This window comes from Poecilia reticulata, chromosome 21 (assembly GCF_904066995.2).
Source record: "Poecilia reticulata chromosome 21, P_reticulata-male-v2, whole genome shotgun sequence".
NCBI lineage: Eukaryota > Metazoa > Chordata > Actinopteri > Cyprinodontiformes > Poeciliidae > Poecilia > Poecilia reticulata.
In genome coordinates, this window is record NC_088850.1 from 23913041 (window position 1) to 23937518 (window position 24478).

Consider the following 24478-nt stretch of genomic DNA (forward strand, 5'->3'; position numbering starts at 1 on the left):
GCGTCTTTGTAGGATGCTCTGCTCCACAGCTGACACTTCGCTCTCCCAGCTGGAGAAGAGACAGGATGAGCAACTTCCATGTTTTTGGAGTCATAAGTGAACACCTGATCCCTCTGAGCTCAGAGCATTAGCCTCATTATATCAGTCTGGATCAGGGGAGGGCGATATAGGACTCCGACTGGCCCGTTTAGGTTTAAAACACGTCAATGTCAAAGATCATTGTTAAAGACAGCTAAATACAAGCAGTACAAGTGAATCTAAAATATAATGGAAATTATTTAAAAATGTAAACTAAAGCTCCGGTGGTTGATTTATCCTGTTTGCCTTTGCAAATCAGGCAAAATAGATTTTGTAAATAAGATGTTTTAAATGCAAATGAAATATTCACACCTCTTTAGAGTGAAATGAGGGTTGTGGCATGGGCCCATTGCCTTCCTTTTCTTTCACTAAAAATACAACAATAGAAACATGTTCTCCTTAGAAAATAAAAGCCAAATCATGGCTTTTCTCCAAGGGTGACAGTTTTTTTTTTTTTTTAAGAATTAATCTTTGATACTGCTGATTTGATAACTGGGTCTGAACAGTGCAGAAAAACATTAAAAATGAATTTCTGATCTTTTTATGGTCCTTTTATTTCTATATGTGGTACTGAATCTGACATGTATCCAATAGTTTTCAAAGCATCTGCCGTCTGAACAGCCGACTTTTACATCACTGACATGCATCATCTTTCTGCACCAGAAGAAGTACATTTGGTTGGCAAATGATGGTAAAGTTGAACGTAAACAAAATTATAATTCTGAAATTATGAAAGAAGCCCATCACATTACAAAGCCGCCACTCCTGGTTTCAGCTATGCATCCAAATAGACTTCTGTTCTGAAGCTGCAGTCAGTGCTCCAGTAGGCCGTTGCTTTTAGATGTGAATGGAGCATCAAATGAAATCATTGCCAAATATTGAATGCAGCATTTTCTTTAGGTGTGATTGGCCCCAGGCATCATTTAATGTTTCTCAACACCTGTTAAACCATCTGGACTTTTTTCCTTCTACAAACTCCTTTCTATCTTTTGATTTGAAATCAATATATAAACTGCACGCTGCATGCTTTTCAAAATGGATTTTTTATTATAGTTAGACCAAAACAACATTCTCGGTAAATTAAATGCAGACTTTTGAAATATCACAGTACAGTAACAATTTAAGCTCAAAACTGAAGATGGTTATATTTTTGCGACCCCATGGGGTGACGTATTTGAGATCTCCAGAAGTAGCTGATACCTGCAAGACATGTTCAATGAGTGATGAGAAAACTACTTGGGATACACATCACTGAGGAGCTGTGTGCATTCCAATGAACATGAGGAGCCAGGCTGTTGACCCCAGGCTGACCTCTTAGCAAAGGGTGATAAGGAAACAAGAAGGACATTGTTGTGTTAGTCCAGCTGATATGAGAAAATGCCTAATAACTTGGTTCTTCCAAAAATTTGTTTTATGTAATTGCAAAGATCATTATTGCTCTTGGGAGAACAGGTTAATAAGTATTCACCAAGGCCTCCTCCCTAAGCCATGTGAACAGGGAGGGCTTTCTTATTTTGAACTGAGATCAGACTTTCAGAAAGTTTGCACAAAAGCCCGTTGCCTAGCTGCAAAGTAAGGAGCCTCTCTGACCCTGCTGCGCCTGCTTTGTGAGGCAACTATGACTGAGGGGATTCACTGCAGAATTGTGTGGAATGCTGTCAGCCAGAGAATTCCCTGCTTTCCTTAATTGTATTCAGTTTTTAGCTGGTATGAGGGTGTCAATCAAGTGTAACCATGGTGCAAAGAAACTTATTTCGTACAAACAATTGACCTCTGGTAGCCAAAGGACAGGGTCCTGTTAGAGCCTTCATTTGGTTCTCAGTTTGTTTTGTTTATTTTGAATATTTTGGAAAAGGTGATGTTTTAAATCTCACCAGACTCTGTTGTTTGTAGAAGAATTTAGAGAAACTGAGATTTAAAGACTCTTTATTTGTATCCTTTTTTGTTCAGTGTGTTGACTGGAGTTTGTAGGTGAACTACAGAAGAGTTAGAACATGTTTAGGACCAGCTGAAACCCATAGATTGTGATGTCATCTTTAAGTCTTCAATCTGGTGCATTAGCCTCAACTAGCCCTTTTTTTTGAAGGACAGTTTTGGACAATTAATTTTAATTGTTGTTTCTGTTGTTTTCTATATTTATTTTGGATATTCCAAATGTCTTCTAGTGCCTGTGTTTAAATGTTCATTAGAATTTAAAGTTTATTGATCATTTAGGATGTGTTCTTGCATTTTTATGCCATTATTAATATCATATTACTTAAAAATGATCTCAAAACAACAATATCATCGTTTATTGCAATAAGCTCTGGGACAATTTATCATCCAGTAAAATTTGTTATTGTGACAGGCCTACTGGCCTGTCACAATAACGAATTTTACTGTTTTGGTCAGTCTGACCAAAACATCAAAACCGCACAGATACAAGGTGAACTGACATGACAGACACATTATATGCTATGTTTTAGATTTTAAAGATGCATATCATTAGATCCCTTTTCTCTGTATCCATCTGGGATATAACCCATAATGCAAACAAGATGGATTATGTATAAAATCACATCACAGTACAAATAAACGTTACATAAATGGATTCATAGTGGATTCTTTATTTTTTTGCATTCATCAGAAAGCATCTTAAAGATAATCCATTTTGTCTGGATTTTGCCCTGCAGGGCCATGAGAGTGTGGTTCAGTCCTGTTGCTGAATGCCAGTCACTGCCCGGCTTTCTGGAATAAAATGTATATGCTGATATTTGGGTGACTGTCATCACAGACTTATGGAAATGTACGCTGTCCCTCTGCTCCTGTTTCTGACTTATAAACTTGTGTGCATGACTTTGTAAGGTATCTGGAAGACAGAGGCTCAAAATATAGCTATCAGAAGGCAGCGCACTGTTTCCCGTTTTCCATTGCGGCTATATGATCGAGAGATGACCAATATTTCATAATTTCATTTGTAATTTCCCTTCTCTGAAATAAGGGCTCTTCTTCGTTATTACTCAATTCTTCTAGAATTAACTTGACAATTGTTGGGCTGAATGTGCTTCATCTTTTTTTGCTGGAGCTGCAGGGTTGCATTGGCTACACTTTACTTATGTCAACAACTAATGTTAAATTAGGATCAAGTAGTTAGTAACACTTTATAAGCAGTTTGATACAGTAAGAATGAAACCATACACACATAAAGAGTATGTAATAACAGTATGTAATGTCTATTGAATGCGGTTTGTCTTCTTTTTATATTTTCCCTTCGTTTTGCTAATTTGTATTTGTGTCATTTCGTTTTGTCTTGTTGCCCCCTGTGAACACGTGTCTTCATCAGGTACTTTTTCTTTCTTTCTTCCCCTCTCATGTTTCTTCTGCAACTCTAAATTTTGTTAGGCATGACTTATTCTGTTCTTCCTTTCTGTTTGTCCAATTTTGGTTTAAATAAAAGTCATGTAGACATATATAAATTTAAATTCACACTCTACGTGTAGGCTAAATAGGGTTAGGTTACACAAACACACACAAATAGGTTAGGAACATAACAGGGTGAAATACACACACTTGTATTTCTGAGTCTGAATTTTGTACTGCAAACGAGCAAGGTGGTATGACAATAAAAAATCCTTGAATGAAACACTCATTTCATAGACTGTAAATTCTAAATAACTGCTAGATGTTGAAAGTTCCAGTTATGGAGAAATTTGTAAAAACATTTACTCACAGAACATATAAAGAACTTTTTACAATTAAAATAAGCAAATATATCCAGGCGCAGACTTGAGGTTTCATCCCAAAAGAGTTAACCTGTTAGGGGCTCATTGCTCATGTCCCAAAGATCCAATCAGATTTTGGAAATGTTCTAAAACCTCAAACTTGGTAACTTCAAATACTTAACTTGAAATATCAAGTTTGAGATTTTAGAAAATCTCCAAACTCTTCTTTTTATTGTTAAAAATATCAACATTTCAATTAGGGCTGTATAAATAAATCGATTCGGCGATATATATCGATATTTTCCGCCCTCTGAAAGTATCGATTTTTCATCTGCGAGTATCGATTCGTTAAACCATAGGGGTCCATAGCCTTATAGCTCTTTTTAACGTCTAGTTTGTTACGGAGTAGCAGCAAGGCTCCGCCTCCCTCAGTCTCACTTTCAACTTGAGCTTAAAGTGCACATTATAAACTACACACCAGTTTTTAAATTGTGTTAATAGGCCAAGTATAACCGGAGTTATGCTAAAATTAGTAAATCATATTTTTCCGAATGTTAAGAGAAATGTCAAAAGCGCCGCCATTCCCCGGCTTTTCCGATTATGTGAGAGGGAATGAGCTTCCAAACATACAAAACAAAACGAAACATTAGATTCCTGTGTTTTTGGACATGTAAAATCTTCAATAAATAACGATGGGCTGTATTTTGTTGCTGAGAAACGAAGTAAAGTTGCGCAAGTAACCGTGAAAGAGAAGCGGAAAGAAGTAGCGGCGCGAACGGAGCAGCTGCAAAAGCAGTGAGATCGCGAAATTAATGCAAATTTCGACTGGTAGCATTCACTTCGTAATTAGTTTTTAGCTTAGCGGTTTCTGTTCTGTATATAAAGGATTACCTGAAGAATGAACATGGGTTGATAACATCTGAAGCGGGTGCGCAGCGGCACTGCGTTTTGAGCAGGAAGACGAAGAGGAAAAACCCCCAGCCGGAATCCGCGGCGCAGTGAGGATTTCCATGATAACAAAGGCTGATCGATTATTCTTATTAGCAACAGACAAAGAGTATCAGAGACTGAGAGAACTATGAGATCCTGGCAGTCTGAGAGGCAGCTACTCAGAGATCCAAGCAGGGGAATAGCGGCGCTGCGTAGCTGCAGGGAGTCGATCACTACGGGGTGAGGCGGAGCCACTACTTTAGCAGTTAGAAGAAAGCAGCTTACAGCCACGACTAACTCCGGGAGCCAAGGTAGAAAAGCCTTTTCCCCCATAGTCCAAAAGACTGGATTTGTGGCTGCATTTTTACTCCAAATTGCAGCCACAGTGTCCAAAAGAAAAACCATAAATGCAATCATTTGCATATTGAGAATCTACAGAGGCTGATAATCTCCCCACTCTGCTCCTGGATTACTGTTTAAATTTTTGAGCTTTATGTCAAATCCACATGAATTAAATGACAGAAACTAATTCTCTCACTGCATCTTTGATTCATTTTGTCCAGCTGCAGACTGTTAGACTGTCCAATCAGAGTCAGGTATTGTGTAGTTGGTGCTTTTAATCAGTTTTTGTTAACTAAATTCAAGTCTATGGAACACAAAATGTCACTAAAATCACTCTGTCCTTCTGAAATCTTTCAGAAAATTGTAAAAATGCACTGAATCGTATTGAATTGTACCGTTCAACGAATATCGTGATACATATCGTATTGTGACCAGAATATTGTATATCGTATCGTGAAATTATTGTATTACTACACCCCTAATTTCAATATGATTTAGTGTTTTTATGATTATGTTTTTATGTATGAGCTGCTCTAGTTCTGGTCAACAAATCTGCCCCCTCTTTGTTGCTCTTTATGTTGGTCTGTCTCACATGATCCCAGAAGTACTCCAGAAAGGTTTTACTAACTGGACAGGAGACGTGTCAGCCCCCTCTGTTTTCCTGTCGAAGCTGATGTGAGCAGAGCACATACTGATTTTTGTGTATTTTTTTTCTTTATCTGTGTTTCCCAGACTGTAGGTGTATGATGGCGTGCTGTCCTGGCCAAGTGGGCGACTTCTAGCAACAGGAAATCAGTGACACTGGCAGCCCACAGCAGGCCGTGCTGCAGCCCTGTGGATTAACTAGATTACCAAGCAGCTTCACCTTCTCAACATTTCTCAGCATCTGGAACTCTGTGTTCAAAGACAGCCACATCACTCGCCCTGCTTCATGAGCCAGCAGGATGTAGCTGAGGTCCTCGCACTTTCTGAGCGCCTCCTCATAGCTTCACACAAGGGACAAGCCGACAATGTGGTCCAGCTTATCAACAAAGGTGCAAAAGTAGCCGTCACCAAGGTGAGATTTTCATTGAGACTGAGTTTTGAGAATATGTAATGCACAGGTGTTGTTTTCATTTTCTTTACTCTTTGCCTCATTACCAGTGAAAACAGTGTCATCTGGCTGGTTAGGCAGATCTGCTCAACAGCTCAGATCAACGAGTCCAAACGTGTGTCAGATTTGAGTAGTTACTAAAAAATGTTTCTTACATTTTGATGACTTTGTTTACAACCCTTCTGGAAGTCTGTCCAATTCTATTTATAACTTGATTTTTGTTGTTAGTGATCTCAAGAATATCTTGTATAATTTGCAAAGGCACTCTGCATCCTACATTTACATTCAAACTGATTGTGAATGATTAATAGATCAATCAATGGCTTTGTTTATCAACCTCTCCTCTGAACCAGTCGACCCTGAGCTGAACTATACCAGCTTTAACAAATTCCCACACAATGCAGCTAAACAAACCAATATTGATGTGTAAGTTGTTGTGGGAGACAGTTTTCTGATACAATTGCAGTTTTTGACTGTACAGAACCCGCTATAAGAGCACCAGCAGATGAACCTGTTTATGTCAACAGGAAGTAGTTTCATTAACAGTACTTAAGCTTAAATGTGTTGCTCAACTTCACCTAACTAGCAGTTGAGCGGTTCCTGGTTTCAGGTGCAGGCTGGTTGGGCATCAGGGAGTTTGTCTCCACTGCCATGCTATTGCTGCCTCTCACTGAGCCACAGAACCGACACTGCAGGGTTCGCTGGGGAGTTCACAACTTATTTCCTCAAAATGTTCACAAGTTGGGGGCTCAGTGTATAAAGAACCTGAATGTATTCACTGTCTCAAAAAGAAAAAATATTCCCAAAGTCTCCGTGGAAGGAAAGTTATACTGTGACCAGTCTTATTTTCTACATATCAAAGATGCATTTAAAATAACTGAATACCACTAGCCCTCTGAGCTGCATGTGTGTCCCACAATGCCTTGCTCCGTTCCTTGTTTATCTTTGCTGTGCCAGACGCTGATGGGACACCATGATGACCATTTGTTTCCAGAGACAGAACTGAGACGCTTTAGGTCAGATAGATGAGAAGTGATTAGATGTGAATGTGTGTGTGAATAGGAATGACTGATTTCATGTGAAACGTCTTTGAAGGTCCTGAAAAGTGCTGTGTAAGTCTGACGCCACTTCATTGGCAACATGATGATTCTCTTTCAAATGTCTACTTAAGCTTTTTCTGTCTAGCATTAAGTATCAAATAGTAAGCTCAAAAGAAAAGGGTTAAACTGTCACATGTTTGCTTGTTAAATTTGATTAATGATAAAACATAATGTTTCCCAAATGGGCTTTTATGGTGTTAGTTTTGTATTTTGTAGTATGAGGGAACTGTTTCAATATTAGTCCTATCGGAATAAAACCAGCCATCTGAAACAAGAGAGCAGAAAGACTGTTTCAGACCATGTTGATTGTGTGTTCATGTGATTATACATAAGAACTACAGCAATGTTACATTTGTTGCTTTGCTCTGATGGATGTATTTTGACCAGCTGTATTTAGGCATTTTGGCAGAAGGCCATCATAAGCTTAATCCAGGCTAAAGAGGGCAGAGTTTCATAAACATTGCTCTGTCCAGGAAAAAAGAATGCCGGGATAGATATTAGCAAGGCTGCTATGGTGAACAGGTTCAGACTGAAAGAAAACAACAAATATTAAGCCCCCAGTTAGGCACAGGGACCAGTATGGTGGAAAAGATCCAATGATCCATCTTGAGACTCTGAAGTGAATTTACTTGTTATGTCATATAGCAGGAAAAAAATCACATATTTTCACATAAAACAGCTTAATATGCTGGGATTGTAGATATACTGCATAGTAGAGGTGTGTCGATCGATCGGTCACCGATCATAATCGGCCGATTTTCGTGAAAAAGTGCATGATCAGTGATCGGCGATCATTGGCTCTTGTTGCCGATATCGATCACCTGCATCTCATTTCACAGCCTTCCTGTGCAGCTGGTCTCCTCTTTCCTTCACACTGCGCAAACGTGCAGCAACAAATCCTAAGCAATGTGGAACTATAACGCACTGAGTGAATGGGGACGTTTGCGTGTTTCAGCGGAAAATTGAAGCACGTCAAAATGCATCAACACAACGAAGCTAATACGACATAAAAACAATGCCATACTTGACGGAGTTTGGCTACATCGAGGCTCACTGCAGTAAAAAAGACATATGGAGGATCAGATAGCAGGTAAAGCAGCACACAGCTAACAAACACTCACCCGGATTAGTATGATGGTCAGAAAGCTAAACAAATAACCCGCAAAATTATTTAAGTCTTCGAGCTGCGATGTAAGATGCTGGTTCTGCTCTCGCTGTTGAACCACTGCTACGCGCTGCAGGTAGTAATATTTCACAGACGGAGCGCCGCTTCTGCTCCAACTGGTAGTGACTCTCACACCGAACCTCTGCTTAAAGCTGCAGCATCTAACCTAAAAAAATTTTTTTTACATGCCTATTAAAACTTTCGCTGTCCTAACATGAGACAGATAATCTCTAAAAAAATAATCGATCATTCATTCAGTAACTCTGGATTGTTTATTGAAATGGAACCTGTATTTTCTTTTGAATGTTACGTTTTATACTTGAATTTTTTTGGCAATGTTGAGAGGTTTTATTTTGGCTCTTTGCATTATGTAGCCTCTTCAGAGCCTTCATATGTTATCAGTCTGTTAAAGATAGTATTACCGATAGCAGTACAATTTGCAGGATGCCTGTTTTGTTTAGTTTTCTTCTTGGAAAAAGTTATTAAAAACAAGTTTTTGTCTAAATTAAGGTGAATTCGTGGTTCCTTTTTCCACATAATGTAACTGGTAGTGTTTATGATTAAAAAAAAAAATAAAAAAAATTATGTGATTGGTATCGGTGATCGGTATCGGCAGAAAAAAACCTGATCGGCACATCTCTACTGCATAGGCATTTTTTAAAGGTACTTAATATCCCAGATGAAGTAGACGAAGCAGTTTTGGAATCACTCATTTGAGTTCATGTGAATGTCCCTATGAATGAGTGTGTATTTCAAAGAGAGCACATGCAGACTTGACAAGTTGCTAATAGACAGAAAACATGGCCCCAAAAAGTCCTCTAACATCCAGGTACACCAAGAAAAACATGCCGGAGAAGATCCTCCAAATGGTCACGTTACAAAAACCTGACACACTACGCTTGTTGATTATGGAAACTCTAGCTCTGTGTCAGATTTGGTGGTCTCAAAGCATTTCCGTCCAGGAACACATAATTTGCTGACAGGTTATGTGCCAGCAAATTATGTTGGCACATAGCACATCATCCAACTATGATGTGGATCATTTAAGTGATCCACATCACTTAAATGATGTGTGAGAACTGTGTGGATGTTAGAATCCAACAGGCCAGCCTGAAGCAGAGGCCTGAGGCCGAGGCCTGCTGCTGGCTTGAGACCTGCTCAAGCCAGCAGCTCTGTCAGCGGCTTCGTTCCAGCGAGGTCCAGTGAAACCCAATCTGCAGGCTGATGAATGTGGATCTGTGCCGCACCCAAACACAGCAGACCTCAACCTGGCAAGGTGTCTGGTGTTTAATCCCACACACAAACCTCTTTGTGTGTGGGAAGATGTGTAATTAAATTGTGTGTAGTCATAATAATTACAGATTCATAGTAATCACCTAAATGGAGTTGTTTGAAGTTTGGAACTAGGCCTGTCACAATAAACAGTACCGTAAATGAATTAATTGCATGGTAAATGAAAAAAAAAAAACTCAATAATTTTCATTTACTTGATTTATCATTTTTGCTTGATTTATCATTTTTCCTCTTTTCTCTCTCTTTTCACCAAAAACTGAATGATAAACATCTTCAATATGGTGCTTTGGTCTCAACTATACCCTTCTTGAAAGATAATATTGTTTTCTCACAGACTTTATAATTCATGTTATGTATACAGTCATATGAAAAAGTTTGGGCACCCCTATTAATCTTAATCATTTTTATTTCTAGATATTTGGGTGTTTGCAACAGCTGTTTCAGTTTGATATATCTAATAACTGATGGACACAGTAATTTTTCAGTATTGAAATGAGGTTTATTGTACATCAGAAAATATGCAATATGCATCAAAACAAAATTTGACAGGTGCAAAAATTTGGGTACCCTTATCATTTTATTGATTTGAATACTCCTAACTACTTTTCACTGACTTACTGAAGCACAAAATTTGTTTGGTAACCTCAGTAAGCTTTGAACTTCATAGCCAGGTGTAGACAATCATGAGAAAAGGTATTTAAGGTGGCCTATAGCAAGATGTTCTCCTATTTGAAACTCCTCTGAAGAGTGGCATCATGGGCACCTCAAAACAGCTCTCAAGTGATCTGAAAACAAAGATTGTTCAACATAGTTATTTAGGGGAAGGATACATAAAGTTGTCTCAGAGATTTAACCTGTCAGTTTCCACTGTGGGGAACATAGTAAGGAAATGGAAGACCTCTGGGACAGTTCTTGTTAAGCCCAGAAGTGGCAGGCCAAGAAAAATATCAGAGAGGCAGAGAAGAAGAATGGCGAGAACAGTCAAGGACAACCCACAGACCACCTCCAAAGACCTGCAGCATCATCTTGCTGCAGATGGTGTCACTGTGCATCGTTCAACAATTCAGCGCACTTTGCACAAGGAGAATCTGTTTGGGAGAGTGATGCAAAAGAAGCCGTTTCTGCGAGCACGCCACAAACAGCCGCTTGAAGTATCCAAAAGCACATTTGGACAAGCCAGCTTCATTTTGAAATAAGGCCCTGTGGACTGATGAAACAAAGATTGAGTTGTTTGGTCATAAAAAAGCCGTTATGCATGGCGGCAAAAAAAAACACAGCATTCCAAGAAAAACACTTGCTACCCACTGTAAAATTTGGTGGAGGTTCCATGATGCTTTGGGGCTGTGAGGACAGTGCCAGCACTGGGAATCTTGTTAAAGTTGAAGGTCGCATGAATTCCACTCAATATCAACAGATTCTTGAGAATAATGTTCAAGAATCAGTTACGAAGTTGAAGTTATGCCGGGGATAGATATTTCAGCAAGACAATGATCCAAAACACCGCTCCAAATCTACTCAGGCATTCATGCAGAGGAACAATTACAATGTTCTGGAATGGCCATCCCAGTCCCCAGAGCTGAATATCATTGAACATCTGTGGGATGATTTGAAGTGGGCTGTCCATGCTCGGCGACCATCAAACTTAACTGAACTGGAATTGTTTTGTAAAGAGGAATGGTCAAAAATACATTCATCCAGGGTCTAGGAACTCATTAAAAGCTACAGGAAGCGACTAGAGGCTGTTATTTTTGCAAAAGGAGGATCTTCTAAATATTTATGTCACTTTTCTGTTGAGGTGCCCATACTTTTGCACCTGTCAAATTTTGTGTTAATGCATACTGCACTTTTTTTTAGTCCAATAAACCTAATTTCAATACTGAAATATTACTGTGTCCATAAGTTATTGGTTGTATCTAACTGAAATAGCTGTTGCAAACACCCAAATATTTAGAAATAAAAATGATTAAGATTAATAGGGGTGCCCAAACGTTTTCATATGACTGTAGTTTCTTGTTTTCTTTCTTTATTTTGGATGTTGCAAATGTCTTCATGTTCAAGTGTTTAAATGTTCATTAGAATTTAAAGTTTATTGCCATTATTGCTGAAATAATGGCAATAAACTCTTACTTGAAAATAGTCTCAAAACAACAATATTATCGTTTATTGCAATAAATTCTGGGAAATTTTATTATCCAGCAAAGTTTGTTGTCTTGACAGGCCTAGTCGAAACTATTATCTTGCTGTGAAAACTGTTTTTTTTTTCTCACTCCATGAGAGGATATTGCAGTGGCTGTAGTCTGATGAGAGGAAGAGATCACTTAAGGAGACTGTACTGTGTTTGGGGCCAAAGCCAGACAGAGATGGTGCAAACAGACTGTTGGAGTTGAGATGGGTTTAAGATGGGCAGCCCAAGGATTTTGGACAGGAAGGGGGGGTTGAAGATGGGTCTAACGTTTGCAAGACTATCAGGGTCAAGACCAGGTTTCTTCAGAAAGTAGGTGATGGCAGCTGGTTTGAGAGACCATGGGACAGAAGCAGAGGTGAGGGAGGAGTTAATAATCTTTGTGATGAGGGAGAAGATAGACAGCATTTTATGAGAGTGGAAGGGATGAGGTCCAAGGAGCAGGTAGGAGTTTTAATGTTTGACAGAAGTTCAGAAAATCATAACCATGACAAAAATATGTCTTACAGTCATAGCTAACTTTCTAAATGAATTTTTATTCAGTTTTCATCTGGTTTTCAAAAGGAAAACATAAGTATAAGTAAAACAACATTTGACCATTTTGGTTTGGGTGGCTGTCCACAGACTTGTCTCCAGCAGGATGCTCATATCACTTTGTATTCTCTGTTTGGCTCACATAAACAGCTGTGCAGATTTCCCCCTTCTCCTAGAGCTTACATTAAGGATTTGTTTGTTTTCCATGGATTCAGTGATGTGGTGCATTACAGTGGGTGACAGATTGTCTTGCCTTGTGCTACCAGAGGATCACAGCCCATTTTACAACAATTTAGACATTTAGAACCATCCACCACTGTGAACTGTGTGTGGGACTCAACCCCTCAGTGTAGATGTGATGTCCTCTACCTACAGCATCATGCATGCTTTTGTGTCCACAGTACGGCAGAAGCCCCCTTCACCTGGCTGCCCACAAAGGTCACCTTGAGGTTGTGCGGATCCTTCTGAAAGCTGGATGCGATCTGGACATTCAAGATGATGTAAGTGGATTGAGTCAGCCATATTGGCCATAGCTGTTTGTTATTTATTGTAATCAGCCACTTCCATTCCTAACTGATGATGGTTATGAGCAGCTGCTTCTTTTTTTGCTTTCAGATCCTTTTAAGTTGGAAAAACCATTTCAACTGTAAGTTAATTTGAACGCATTAATAACTGTAGACTAATGGCCTTCGGTAGCCTTGAATGGGACCCTCTGGAGTGCCCACTTGTGGGAGAGCCTACAGGATGCACGTCCATTTTCCACACAGACAGTGATAATAAGCCAGATCCTTTTCGTTGTCAAGTGAATTCACTGTGGTCAGTAAGTCCTGCAACTGGATGCAGTTTGTCCTCCAGGACTCGGGGGACCAGGACTTGCAGACTAAAACAGGAGGAAGAGGAAAAAGAGGAGGATCAGGGAAGAAGACAGTGGAGAAAAATTGGGAGAGACACTGACGCATCAGAAAGAGTGAAGGAGGTTAGCCAAACCTAATTTTAATTAGCCGGTGGAACTCTGTGCCCCTTCAACCTTCCTTCCCTTAACAACCTCCAATCCTTCACTACTGGACCTGTGTCTGGTTCAGCTAAAGTCAGGTTGGAATGACACATTTCTCAGCTTTTCCCTCCCATTTCTCCTTTTTTCTCAGAGAAGTCATGTGCGTTGATCTTTTTCTCTGTGCTTTTATGTCATATTTGACCTGCTCAGTGTCCCTCACTGCTAATCTGCTTGTACACAGCTATTCCCCTTATGGTTAAGTATAGATGTAAGCTGAAGCTTTTTCCTGGAACTCTATAATCCAATATTGGGCATAATTATGTTCAAAGGGGCATATTCTTGTGGAGTATTGCTATTTGTGTCATTTTTTCACTGAGTAAGGCTGTTTTGTAACTAAAGAGCTTAAAGTTAGGGAAGCAGAATATGGTCAGTTGTCTGTATGTGTGCTTACAGTAGAATCAGGCTGTTACACATACATGCATTCCTGTGTTTGCAGTGTCACATTATGTATAATCAATAATGCAAAATTTTATACTGAGCTGTGCCTCAACATTTGTGTTCTGAAACATGTATTTCCCTGCAGACCACGCCACAATGTACAAAACCACATCAGTTCACATTGGCTGTTCTTTATAATTTAATGATGTTCTCTTCTTGTAACTGCAATTCTTCCATCTTTAAAGAGACATGAGACAACATAAACCGGACTTTTAAAAGTAATTCTATTCTTTTGTAATCACGTTTGTTCAAAAGTTGGCATGCAGCTTATGAAGGAGCTACACAACGGAACAAAGTAAAGTCCTAATTGTTGGAATGTCTTAATTTATAGGAAAGCATTGCATAATGTTATTATGCTTATTTTTTTTAAGAGACAAAGAGCTACCAAGAAACAAGAAGCACTGTGCTTAAGCATCAGTGGAGGAAGTGTCTGTTTTTAATACCAGCCCCTTGAAAATTACATTACATTACCTGATAAGGATGTGTTTATTACACCAACTGAAAGGTCCTGACATGGAATATGGGTTTTGATCACCACCCATCAATCTGTCCCTGATACTCTTTGGGAAGAAGTAATGGACCATAAGCTGTCTGAACTCTAAGGGGTGGAACATGTCATCCTCCACAGTCTTTCATCTGACAAGTCTGTTGGTCAGTAGAGTGCAACAACAAATTTATAGCACTGAAGGCACATCGGCAGCATGGATGAGGATGATGACATAGAGCAGATGAAGGCTGAAAGTCATAGCTCCATGTGCTAGAAGTTCACACGATCTCAGCGGATTACCTCATATGATGCCAAAGAACAAAGCAATCATCGAAGTGGGAGCTTGTGGTTTCATGTTCATTGCAGAACTGAAAGGAACTACCTTGAAGCCTGCTCTTCAGGCATGACATGTATTATAGGTGCATGTAATTTTTAAAAAGCCAACCCCTTTTTTTTCCCTTTCCACCCAGATTTCTGTTGTTGTAGTTTGGCCTCATGAAACTTTTTTCTTGCTAGCAATTCGCTTAGCCTCCTTTTTGTCTGTCTGTCTGTCTGTCTGTCTGTCTGTCTGTCTGTCTGTCTGTCTGTCTGTCTGTCTGTCTGTCTGTCTGTCTGTCTGTCTGTCTGTCTGTCTGTCTGTCTGTCTGTCTGTCTGTCTGTCTGTCTGTCTGTCTGTCTGTCGGTAGAAACAAATATAACATGTTTAATCCTATCTTTTCTTTTTCTGTTCCTAGAGTTTTCTGTTGGGGTTTGAACCAACATAAAGAGTGTTGTGTAAATGACCAAGCACTGTTAGATGAAATCAATCAGTCCAATTTATGTGTATATTGAGCACAATACAGAGAGCTTGTAAGACAATCAATTATGAAGCAGCTCTGAATGAAATGTCTGCCAGCCACAGTCAACATATGAATTTTACACCAAGGGCAAGGGATCCAAAACAAGGGAGAGATGGTCTGGCTCCCATGCAGCTGTAGGAAAACAACATCCAACCTTGTGTGTGTAACCCAAACAGGTTCATTTGGCGAGAGTTCACAAGCACATAATCTAACATGCAGCAGATGTTACCTTATAATAACATTTTCCACCACAACAGTTAACTGGATGTGACTTCTTGTGCAGTTATATTCAAACTAAAGTTGATCATGGTGACAATGTTTTGCAAAACAACAAATAAACTTGGAACAAACGCATTCAATTGCCTTTTTAATTGGTAATTATTACCACTAGTTCAAAGTGCTGAATTACCAGCCCTAAATCAGTTACAAGCTATGTTTTTACGATTTTGATTTGTTTTTAATGTGATCCAATGAATGAAACCTTTCCACTTGGCCCTTGAGGGACACAATGATTCTTCCATATGCTGGGTGTCCTGCTGCAGCCTCAGGTGTTCCAGGCCCTTTAAACGCAAACTGTCAATATTAGTATATCTCTGTAGATTTAGGTATTTTGACCACTCTTTTTTTCTCACACCTCAATAATTTTGAACTACCAATAGGATACATTTCTTTTTATATGTTGTATCCAGCCTCATAGTCTTAACTTTGGACAATATTTAAATGGGCTGATGTTCAGCAGATCCTTCTAAAATAAATGGCTTTCTGAATTTAAAAATGTGATCATATGTGACATTTTTACTGGTCACTCTAGTGCTCTTCAAGTACCACAAATTACTGAGCAAACATTTGTGTTATTTTGTATGACACCAACATTTAAACCTGATAGACCTGTGCTCATTTACTACTACTAAAGCATTATCCTTAAACTTCCATTTGTTCCTCTTTCTTATAATTAAAAAGTCTGAAGGTTGTATTGTTGTCTTTAATTAAGGAGTTATCATTTTGACATTTTAAAATGGACTTCAAAAGCCTGGATAGACTGCACCTCTCTGTACTTCAAACATTCTACTTAACTTTAACCACATTCTCTGTGATGTGATCTGAACACAAAGACAGGATTATCTGATAATAACATGACATTAAAGGAGCTGCACTGCTGTGAGTTCTGGTTTCTAGATTTATCTGCGGAGAGCGTCTTTGTAAGGAGTTTTTGTTCCAATAAAGTTGGCTGATTTAATTAGTCATACCATAAAAACTGTTGCTCCTAATACTAACTACACAATATGAGTCTCTACTGTTGTTACTAATGTCTGGTGGCATCAGAGGTTTCTCATTGCTGTGCCTGTGTCTGTGTGCAGGGGGAGCAGACAGCCTTACACCGTGCTGCCGTGGTGGGAAACACTGACATTATCAGCGCACTCATCCAGGAAGGGTGTACACTGGAGAGACAGGATAAGGTGCGAGTCAAAAGCCACACAAAGGCTCACACTCATTCACAACAACACACAGATGCTAACGGGACAGAGGGCAGTTCACGGTCAGCATCACTTGCTCCATCTGAGCCTGCTGAATTCACGATGCAACCGAGTCAGTGTGAGAGAATTCACAAAGTTTCTTCTCACGAAAATAAAAATAGCAACAATAAATTATAACCAGTAACTGTTTTGTTGTGACTTTATCCAGTCACTCCAAACTCAGTGCAAAGCTGAAACTGTAAAAAATCTTGAGTGTATTTCATGTATGCTGACTTTCTCATTCACTTCCATTTGTGGTAGAGATCGGAGATGCTCGGTTCTTTAAACTAATCTTTGATTTATGCACAGCAGTCACAATCTAAAACAAAGCTAAAATCCCTACAGATCTTAAGGAAACGTAATATTTCCAGATGTTTCATGAATGAAGCTGAAACCAGATCTCCCAGTAGATGGAGCTAAAACTCACCTTGTTTCTTTGAGACCCAAAATCTTGCAAAAAAAAAAGATTTGTGAGCATCATATCACATTCATTTGCTTGTTGATGTCAAAACTGTTTTTAATCTCTAACTATAGCTTGACTGGGGAAGTTGCTCCATCTGCCTCCAAATATGTTCCAAATTAGAAATCTGGAATTTACAATCAACTACTGTTAAATGTGGCTGAAATGAATTAAATGAATTAAGTTAAGTTATGCTTAACTGACAGAAACATTGTGTGCTGGATACATTTAGCCAGTATGAAATGTTTAGCAGCCCAATAATTACTATCTGCTCTGCACTGGTGACTCATACCATTTGGTAAAACGTATCTGTGTTTTTGCTGATTATTTGTGGCAGAATGTGAACCTGAGGCTTTGAGAGTTAGTCGTGTCATTAGGCTTTATGGATTCTCATGCTTTGCTTTCTTTGTCAATTTCTGGCTTAAGCAAAGTTTGAAAAACATAACTGATTCATGCTTGGCAAAGTTATACATCAATTAGTGTTTTGGACGACTACAACCTTTTGTGCATTGATTGAATATCTTTAGATTCTGCAACTATGATCACGTTTGTCAGTCAGGCAAGGCTACAGGTGGAGGAGGGATGATAAAACCATGGTAACAAGTATATTTTAGAATCTGATAGAGCTTTAGTAGTTTATCACTATTGTCTGTGTGGACAATCCAAAAACAGATAGAGACAGGTAATAGTGACTCTGAAGACTGAAGTTTTTTAAATGCTAAATGGCCTGTACTGGTGTAGCACTTATCAAGACACATTTTCATACACTAATAGTAGCTAACTGTTAGATAGTAATGTTCATTGACTCAAATAAAATCTTCCACAGCAGGATAACAAACTGTGCAGAATATAAGCTTCTTTACTCCAGGTGTCTGACATGAAAATATTGTAGCTCTTTTAGTTTAATTATGGTGATAATTACACGAGCTGCTGCTTAGTTGTAAAGCTCTCAAGCGTTTTGACAGATGTCTGACCTTTCTAGAGTTCTCATAACCAAAATTTAATGGGTCATTTAATATCTAGATTCTCAAAAGACGACTTCCTGTGAGAGATGGGGTTGAAATGAAATGTTCTTTTTGTGTTCCACACTGTCAGGATGGCAACACCGCTCTTCACGAGGTTTCCTGGCATGGATTCAGTCAGTGTGTGAAACTGCTGGTGAAGGCTGGAGCCAATGTTCATGCCAAAAATAAGGTATATTATATCAGAGCATGTGAGGGCAATGTAGCAGGGTTGCCCAGGTCCAGTCGGCCTGTCGCAATAAACAGTGAATCAATTAATCGCACGATAAATGAAAGCTATCAACCTTATTTTAATTTATCGGCTTTATAGTTTCTTCCTGCCTTTTTCTCTTTCTACTAATGACAATGGATGAAAAAAAGGCTCAACTCCGGTGCTCTCCACTGACCTTCCCCTCCTCATTTCCTTAGTGTAATGTCCAGCGCACACTACACGATTTTAGAACTGTCGACTGATTGTCGGCCCATTTTCAAAACCTGAGAGACCGCGCACCAGCCGACAGAAATCCTACGTATAATGGGTTGAGCCATAATTGGTGTCCAACAATGGGCACAAAATAATGGCTACAAGTCCAGTTAACTAATTTTAATACCAGGCATTAATCAATATTTTATTACAATCTACCTGCAATGCATGTGGCTAGTGTCAGCTTAAAGTCCTGACTGAATGAATATCATTATTACCTATTTATGTCATGTTAATGATGAACAGTTGAAAAGTTACCAGGTTTATCAACTGCAGTAGCAATTTGGCTCCAACTCCTCCCCTGGGTCATTTCTATATTCTTTGCACGAAATGTTGAATAAATATTAATGTTGTTTCCACATATCATCTACGATGTCCGCTGCACTTCGGGTTGCACCGTCAGCTGTTTGGGATTCCCCTCCGTGCTTTCCCCTCAGAAAGCATGGAGGTGAATCCGCACTTTCTGATTGGCTACCTGTCACATTCAACATGCTGCGTTCTTGCTCCCCCTGATTTAGATCGGAGCCACGAGGTTCTACCGACTGGACCCGATCATTCGTGACACACGACAGTTTTAGAATTTAACATTCTAAGACTGTCGTAAGGGGAAAATCGTGGCAAAAAAATTGTGTAGTGTGAACTGGGCAGGGAGAAGTGAAGTATTACATCAGGTGGTTGGATATGTCCATCTTCTCTATCTAAATCTAATGATTAAAATGATGATATTGAAGGGCAATATAGTATACAGACTTCATAATCTGCACTCTTTTGGTTGAATGTAGTTCAACCAAATCAATCACATCCAATCAAAATGGATGTTTTAAGCACCAATGTCAGGCTACTAAATAGCATGTTAATTTCTATGCACACTGTGGCATGGAGGGGATCAGTCTGTGGCTCTACATAGAAAATAATTATGGCCAGATTTTTCATTCAAAGTGAGGTGTTTTTATTTGATATTAAATAAATAATGATGTCATATGTTTATTCATTTGGGTTATATTTGCTTATAATTCATTGAATTTCAGGTTAGTTTTCTTCATATAAAGCCTAGTTTCTTTCTTTTGTAATTTCAATTCCCATTCACATTCTCTCTCCATGAAGGTATCACAGCTGTTACAGCTTTCTGTTTAACTGTAACAGCTGTCAGTTGTAGCCTCTATGAAAGAGTCAGAATACTAAGAGCTGGAATAATAGCAAACATTGGAGAGTAGTCGGATTATGTAACAGATAAGTGGTCAGAACATGAAGAACCAAACAATTTGTCATTTATGTCCGGTTACTTGAAATCTCTTTTCTCATTTATTTTAGTAAAAATCAATATTTCACTGCTGTCTAATCGATGCAGAAATGTATAAGGATTAAATGTGAGAGCATGACAGATAAATTTGCATGTATTAAATCAGAATATGTAAGAGAACTAGAACCCATTTCTATACAGAAGCTATCTGAGGTGACAAACTGCTGCACAAATATGGCCTGCTTCCTATTTTTTCCTTTTTCTTTTTTTTTTCTTCTACAGTAACATCACAAAAATCCAAAAATTGTGTATATGGTGGATAAAAATAAATGTTATCATTAGTGTATTCTGTGTTTGACTGTTTTCAGGCTGGGAACACAGCTCTCCACCTGGCCTGTCAGAACGGTCACACCCAGAGCTCCAAGGTCCTGCTGCTCGGTGGATCCCGACCTGACAGCCAAAACCATGTAGGTTTTAAGCATGCTTCAGGGACAAGCATGTTTCAACATTCCGGAAATGAATGTAGAAACATTGCTTTTTTTCCTCACTTATTTTTTGGCTCCACGTGGGTCACCCAGTGTACAGCCCAACGTTAACATTTTGAGGCAGTTCCTACAACTGGAAACTGCTTCAAAATGTTAACCAGGAATCATTCTAACTTTGAGTATTCGTCATGTGGATCTCTAAGAGCTCCAACCCCTTTGAAGCATCCAGTTCATTAATGGAAGCTAGAGTTTGTTAGGTCTTAGTTGATGACACACCAAGACTTTGTGAAACAGATGTTTGTTTATTGATCTTGTGCATTTGAGATGCAGTCTGACATCTGGTTCTGAGCTGGGCAGATGCTGGACTATTTCCATGCCAACATAATCTCTTAATTTTGCTGCTCAATTATGGAGAAAAAAAAAATCATAATTTCGTGTTTTGGTCAATGTTAAGCTCACCCACTTCTAACACATTAACTCACTGAGTTTAGAAACCAACTCAGTGAGTTACTGCTGCTGTTAAAAAACAAAATAAAAGCTAACTTGTGTAGCATCTTGTGGAAGAATTCGTATAATAAAAAAATGTTTAATTCCATAGTTTTTTGTGATCATTTAAAGCGTAAAATAAAGAAAATACTAAATAAATTGTAATGCCTTACTCTTTGTTATAAGACTGTGGCACTTTTTTTTTCATAAGCAGGAAAGAGAACAAATTTGTTGTTGCGCAATAAACTAAATGCCAGAAGAGCTTGTTATTGTCTTAGCAGCAGATGGCCACAGCTGCACCAAGAGCTCACAGTTTGAAGCTTCACTCGTGTGTAAACTCTCAGAGCAGCCTTTGTCAGTGTTGACATCTTTCTGCTTTTGGTTCCTAGCAAACATACAGTCGACCTCAGCTAATGAGCCTCCTGTCTACATGTTCCCCTTCAAAATGTTCTTGGTTCCATCATTACGGCAGGTTATCCAGGTCCTGATATAGCAATGCAGCCCCACACCATCATGCTACCACCACCATGTTGGCTGTTGGAATGATGTTTTTTGTTTTCTTAAAGGTTTTATTGGCTCTAGTGGCCTTTATTTGATAGTTAATTGACAGGAAAGTTGGTAATGAGACAGGGGAAAGACATGCAGCAAAGGTAGACAGGCCGGGAATCAAACCTGCGATGGCTACATATATGGGTTGTGCTTAACCCCTGCACCACCACAGCATAGCCCAAGAATGATGTTCTTTGTAAAAATATTGTATTATTATTATTATTATTATTATTATTATTATTATTATTATTATTATTATTATTATTATTTTCATTTTTATTTTTTGCAAAGATCCACTTTTGTCTCATCAGTTTTTACAATAATTTCCCAAAAATCTTCTGTATCATAAAGCTATATTATCTTAGCAGCGATGTAGAGACATCTTGTCCTTTGTGTGATGTTTGAGAAGCATGTAGAGAAGCTGAGAGCAGCTAATTCTAATGCATAATAGACTGCTTTCAGTCTATTATGCAATGCTGCCATGTGGACTTTTTGTATGCAAAGTGGGTCACTGTGAGCTGGTCATTTAGGTCCAATTTTAATGCTGAATATAGTTTTAATTAAAGCAGCATCTGAATCAGCCAGGTTGGAGGCTAATACCACATGTGAACAGGATCATGGTTAAATAAGAAGAGCAAAAACACAACAAAGTGGATATGTTTACATTTGATAAAAATGTACGTACAATTACAGTACCATTTCGTTATGAAATAAAAGCCATGCATAAACACTATAAAAAAGAAAAGAAATAATCCAGTTATTGTTTGGTCTCCATACACGTGAGTATTGTGGAAACATTCCATTCAGTTGTTTAATTCCCACAGGCTTGTAGGAAACGACATCAGCATTTTTCAGCTTATCAGTAGCATGAGAGGATGCAGGTGGCCTCGCTGTGCAGAATGCTGCACCACTGAGCATGTCATTCCACTCCTTTAACTTTGGCTCAACACAATGTAGTTTTACCACAGTTTTATCTGAAGTAGGCCCAGTCAAAGAGATTTATGCACACATAATCTAAATTATATGTGTTTGTGCAATATGGTCTAATCACATTTAGATTCTGAAGTAAGAATAGTTTTGAGTCTTACACTAAAAGTGTAGTGTAGTGGTTTCTCTTTAGATTAGTGGTTCTCAACGTGGGCGGTACCGCCCCCCAGGGGGCGTTCAGAGGACGGCAGGGGGCACTGGCGGATATTTTTACAAAAGGGGGGTGCTGGGATTCCTCTGGGGGGCGTTTGGTCGAAGGTAAACTTGACACCTTTAAATGCACAACAATGCCAGTTTAGACTTTGAGCAACTTGCTAAAACTGTATTGTGTAACATTAAATCATGCTTGGCTGCAACTGTATCGATTGCAGCTCTTCTTCTATTCAGTGTAGCTTTTGGCGCAGCTTCGTGGTCCTGCTCCTAGTAGCTTCACCGCATCAGTTCAGCGTTACACCGGCTGATGACGTTGCTGTGATTCACTTTGTCTGGTATTTTTGTACATATGTTTTGCCAGTTCTGTGATCATGCTAAACAGCAACTTAAATTAAAAAGTGTTTTATTTCCATTTGAAAACTGCCTGCTTCCATGGAAGGACAACAGGAAATCGCTCTAATAAACATGTAATTACTAAAATCACAATATCCTCACTTAGTATCCCTCTGAAAAATGAACCCATTTAAATAAAAAAATCCCTCCATGGGTGATACCTCGATAGAGGGCGATCATTTTATAGCGTTAACACCGGTGCTGTAAGAGGTCCGGTATGAAACGGACCTGTAGCTCTTTAAGGGCTCCTGTAACCCCACTATTAATCAATAAAGTCTGATCTCCATGGTGAAATAAAACCCTGCCAATTTTTCCAATAATTCTTAAATTTTCCAGATTCTAATCTGATGGAAAAAGTCAGCCTTTCCATAATATAAATATTATGCATTACGCCAACCCAATCTTTCCTTTTAGGAGCTTCTGCCTTCAGCCATTTCCTGGTAATGGCATTTTTGCTTGCTACCAACATAATCCTATACATATATCTATCGCCTGCTCTTGTGAGCCTTTCCATCCCTCTTCCCATGTACAGATCCTCAAATGTAAGTGGAATATTCACCCCCAGTACCTTATCCATACAATTCTTTACATCCTGCCAATAGGGTACCATGAAGGCACAATCCCAAAATACATGGAAGTGACCCGCTCTGTCTTTTCCGCACTGCCTCCACCATTTTGTATCTTGGTATTTTCTTTGTGCTGGTGTATTGAAATATCTTACAATATTCTTCTAGCCAAACTCTCTCCACGAGAGGGAACAAGATGTTTTCCACTGTTCTCCACATATGTCCTCCCAGTTCTCCTGCGAAAGCCCACAATTAGCATCGTTTTCCCATCTTGCTTTTATGTATGTTGTATTACTTTTCTTCAAATTTTCCAATCCTGTGTACAATTTAGAAATTATTTTTTCCCCAAGTTGGATTCATTTGCTTAAATAAACATCTTAATTATACCAGATTCAAACTCAATTAAATTTATTCTTCGTAGTAGTTCCTCCATATAATGCCTCAATTGTAAGTACCTGTAGAAATCTTTGTTGTTTAATTCATATTTATTCTTTATTTCTTCAAAGCTTTGTATAGTATTTTTCTTAACCACCTCCCAGAATATCTTTGTAACAGACAAAACTAAATGTTTTGTCTGTTACATTAGGTTTAAAATCGGAGTCATGCACTATCCACCTTAGTACTCTACTCTGCTCTGTCAACTCATATTTTAAATTAATTTCATTCCATATGTCAAGAGATAGATCTAGCCATGGATTTGACTCCTCCCTTAGGTGTTTTCTCAAATTGTTATCATTTATTATGGCTTGTAGAGGTATCGTGGGTGACAAAGCACATTCTATATCTTTCCATTTTGCAGTGTATAATGGATTGCTTATGTTCAGTAGAGTACTCAACTGTGCTGCTACATAGTAGCTCTTTAGACAAGGTAAGGCTAACCCCCCTTTATCCTTCGATAACTGCAAAGTTCTAAATCTGACCCGT

The 24478-nt window shown here is 38.8% G+C and overlaps 1 protein-coding gene across 3 annotated transcripts in view; it reads left to right on the forward strand.

Annotated features, from left to right (window-relative positions):
* ankrd6b (ankyrin repeat domain 6b) overlaps nucleotides 1-24478 on the forward strand; it is a 45175-nt gene that overhangs the window by 1800 nt on the left and 18897 nt on the right. Inside the window, exons 2-6 of one of the 3 annotated variants that reach the window (XM_008398486.3) lie at nucleotides 5784-6108; nucleotides 12820-12918; nucleotides 16595-16693; nucleotides 18306-18404; nucleotides 20304-20402. In XM_008398486.3, the coding sequence (XP_008396708.1) occupies nucleotides 5983-6108; nucleotides 12820-12918; nucleotides 16595-16693; nucleotides 18306-18404; nucleotides 20304-20402 (522 nt within the window). In that variant the 5' untranslated portion in view covers nucleotides 5784-5982. Of the gene's footprint in view, nucleotides 1-5783; nucleotides 6109-12819; nucleotides 12919-13033; nucleotides 13395-16594; nucleotides 16694-18305; nucleotides 18405-20303; nucleotides 20403-24478 lie in introns of those variants that run through there. The other 2 variants (XM_008398485.2, XM_008398488.3) reach the window with 2 other exon arrangements.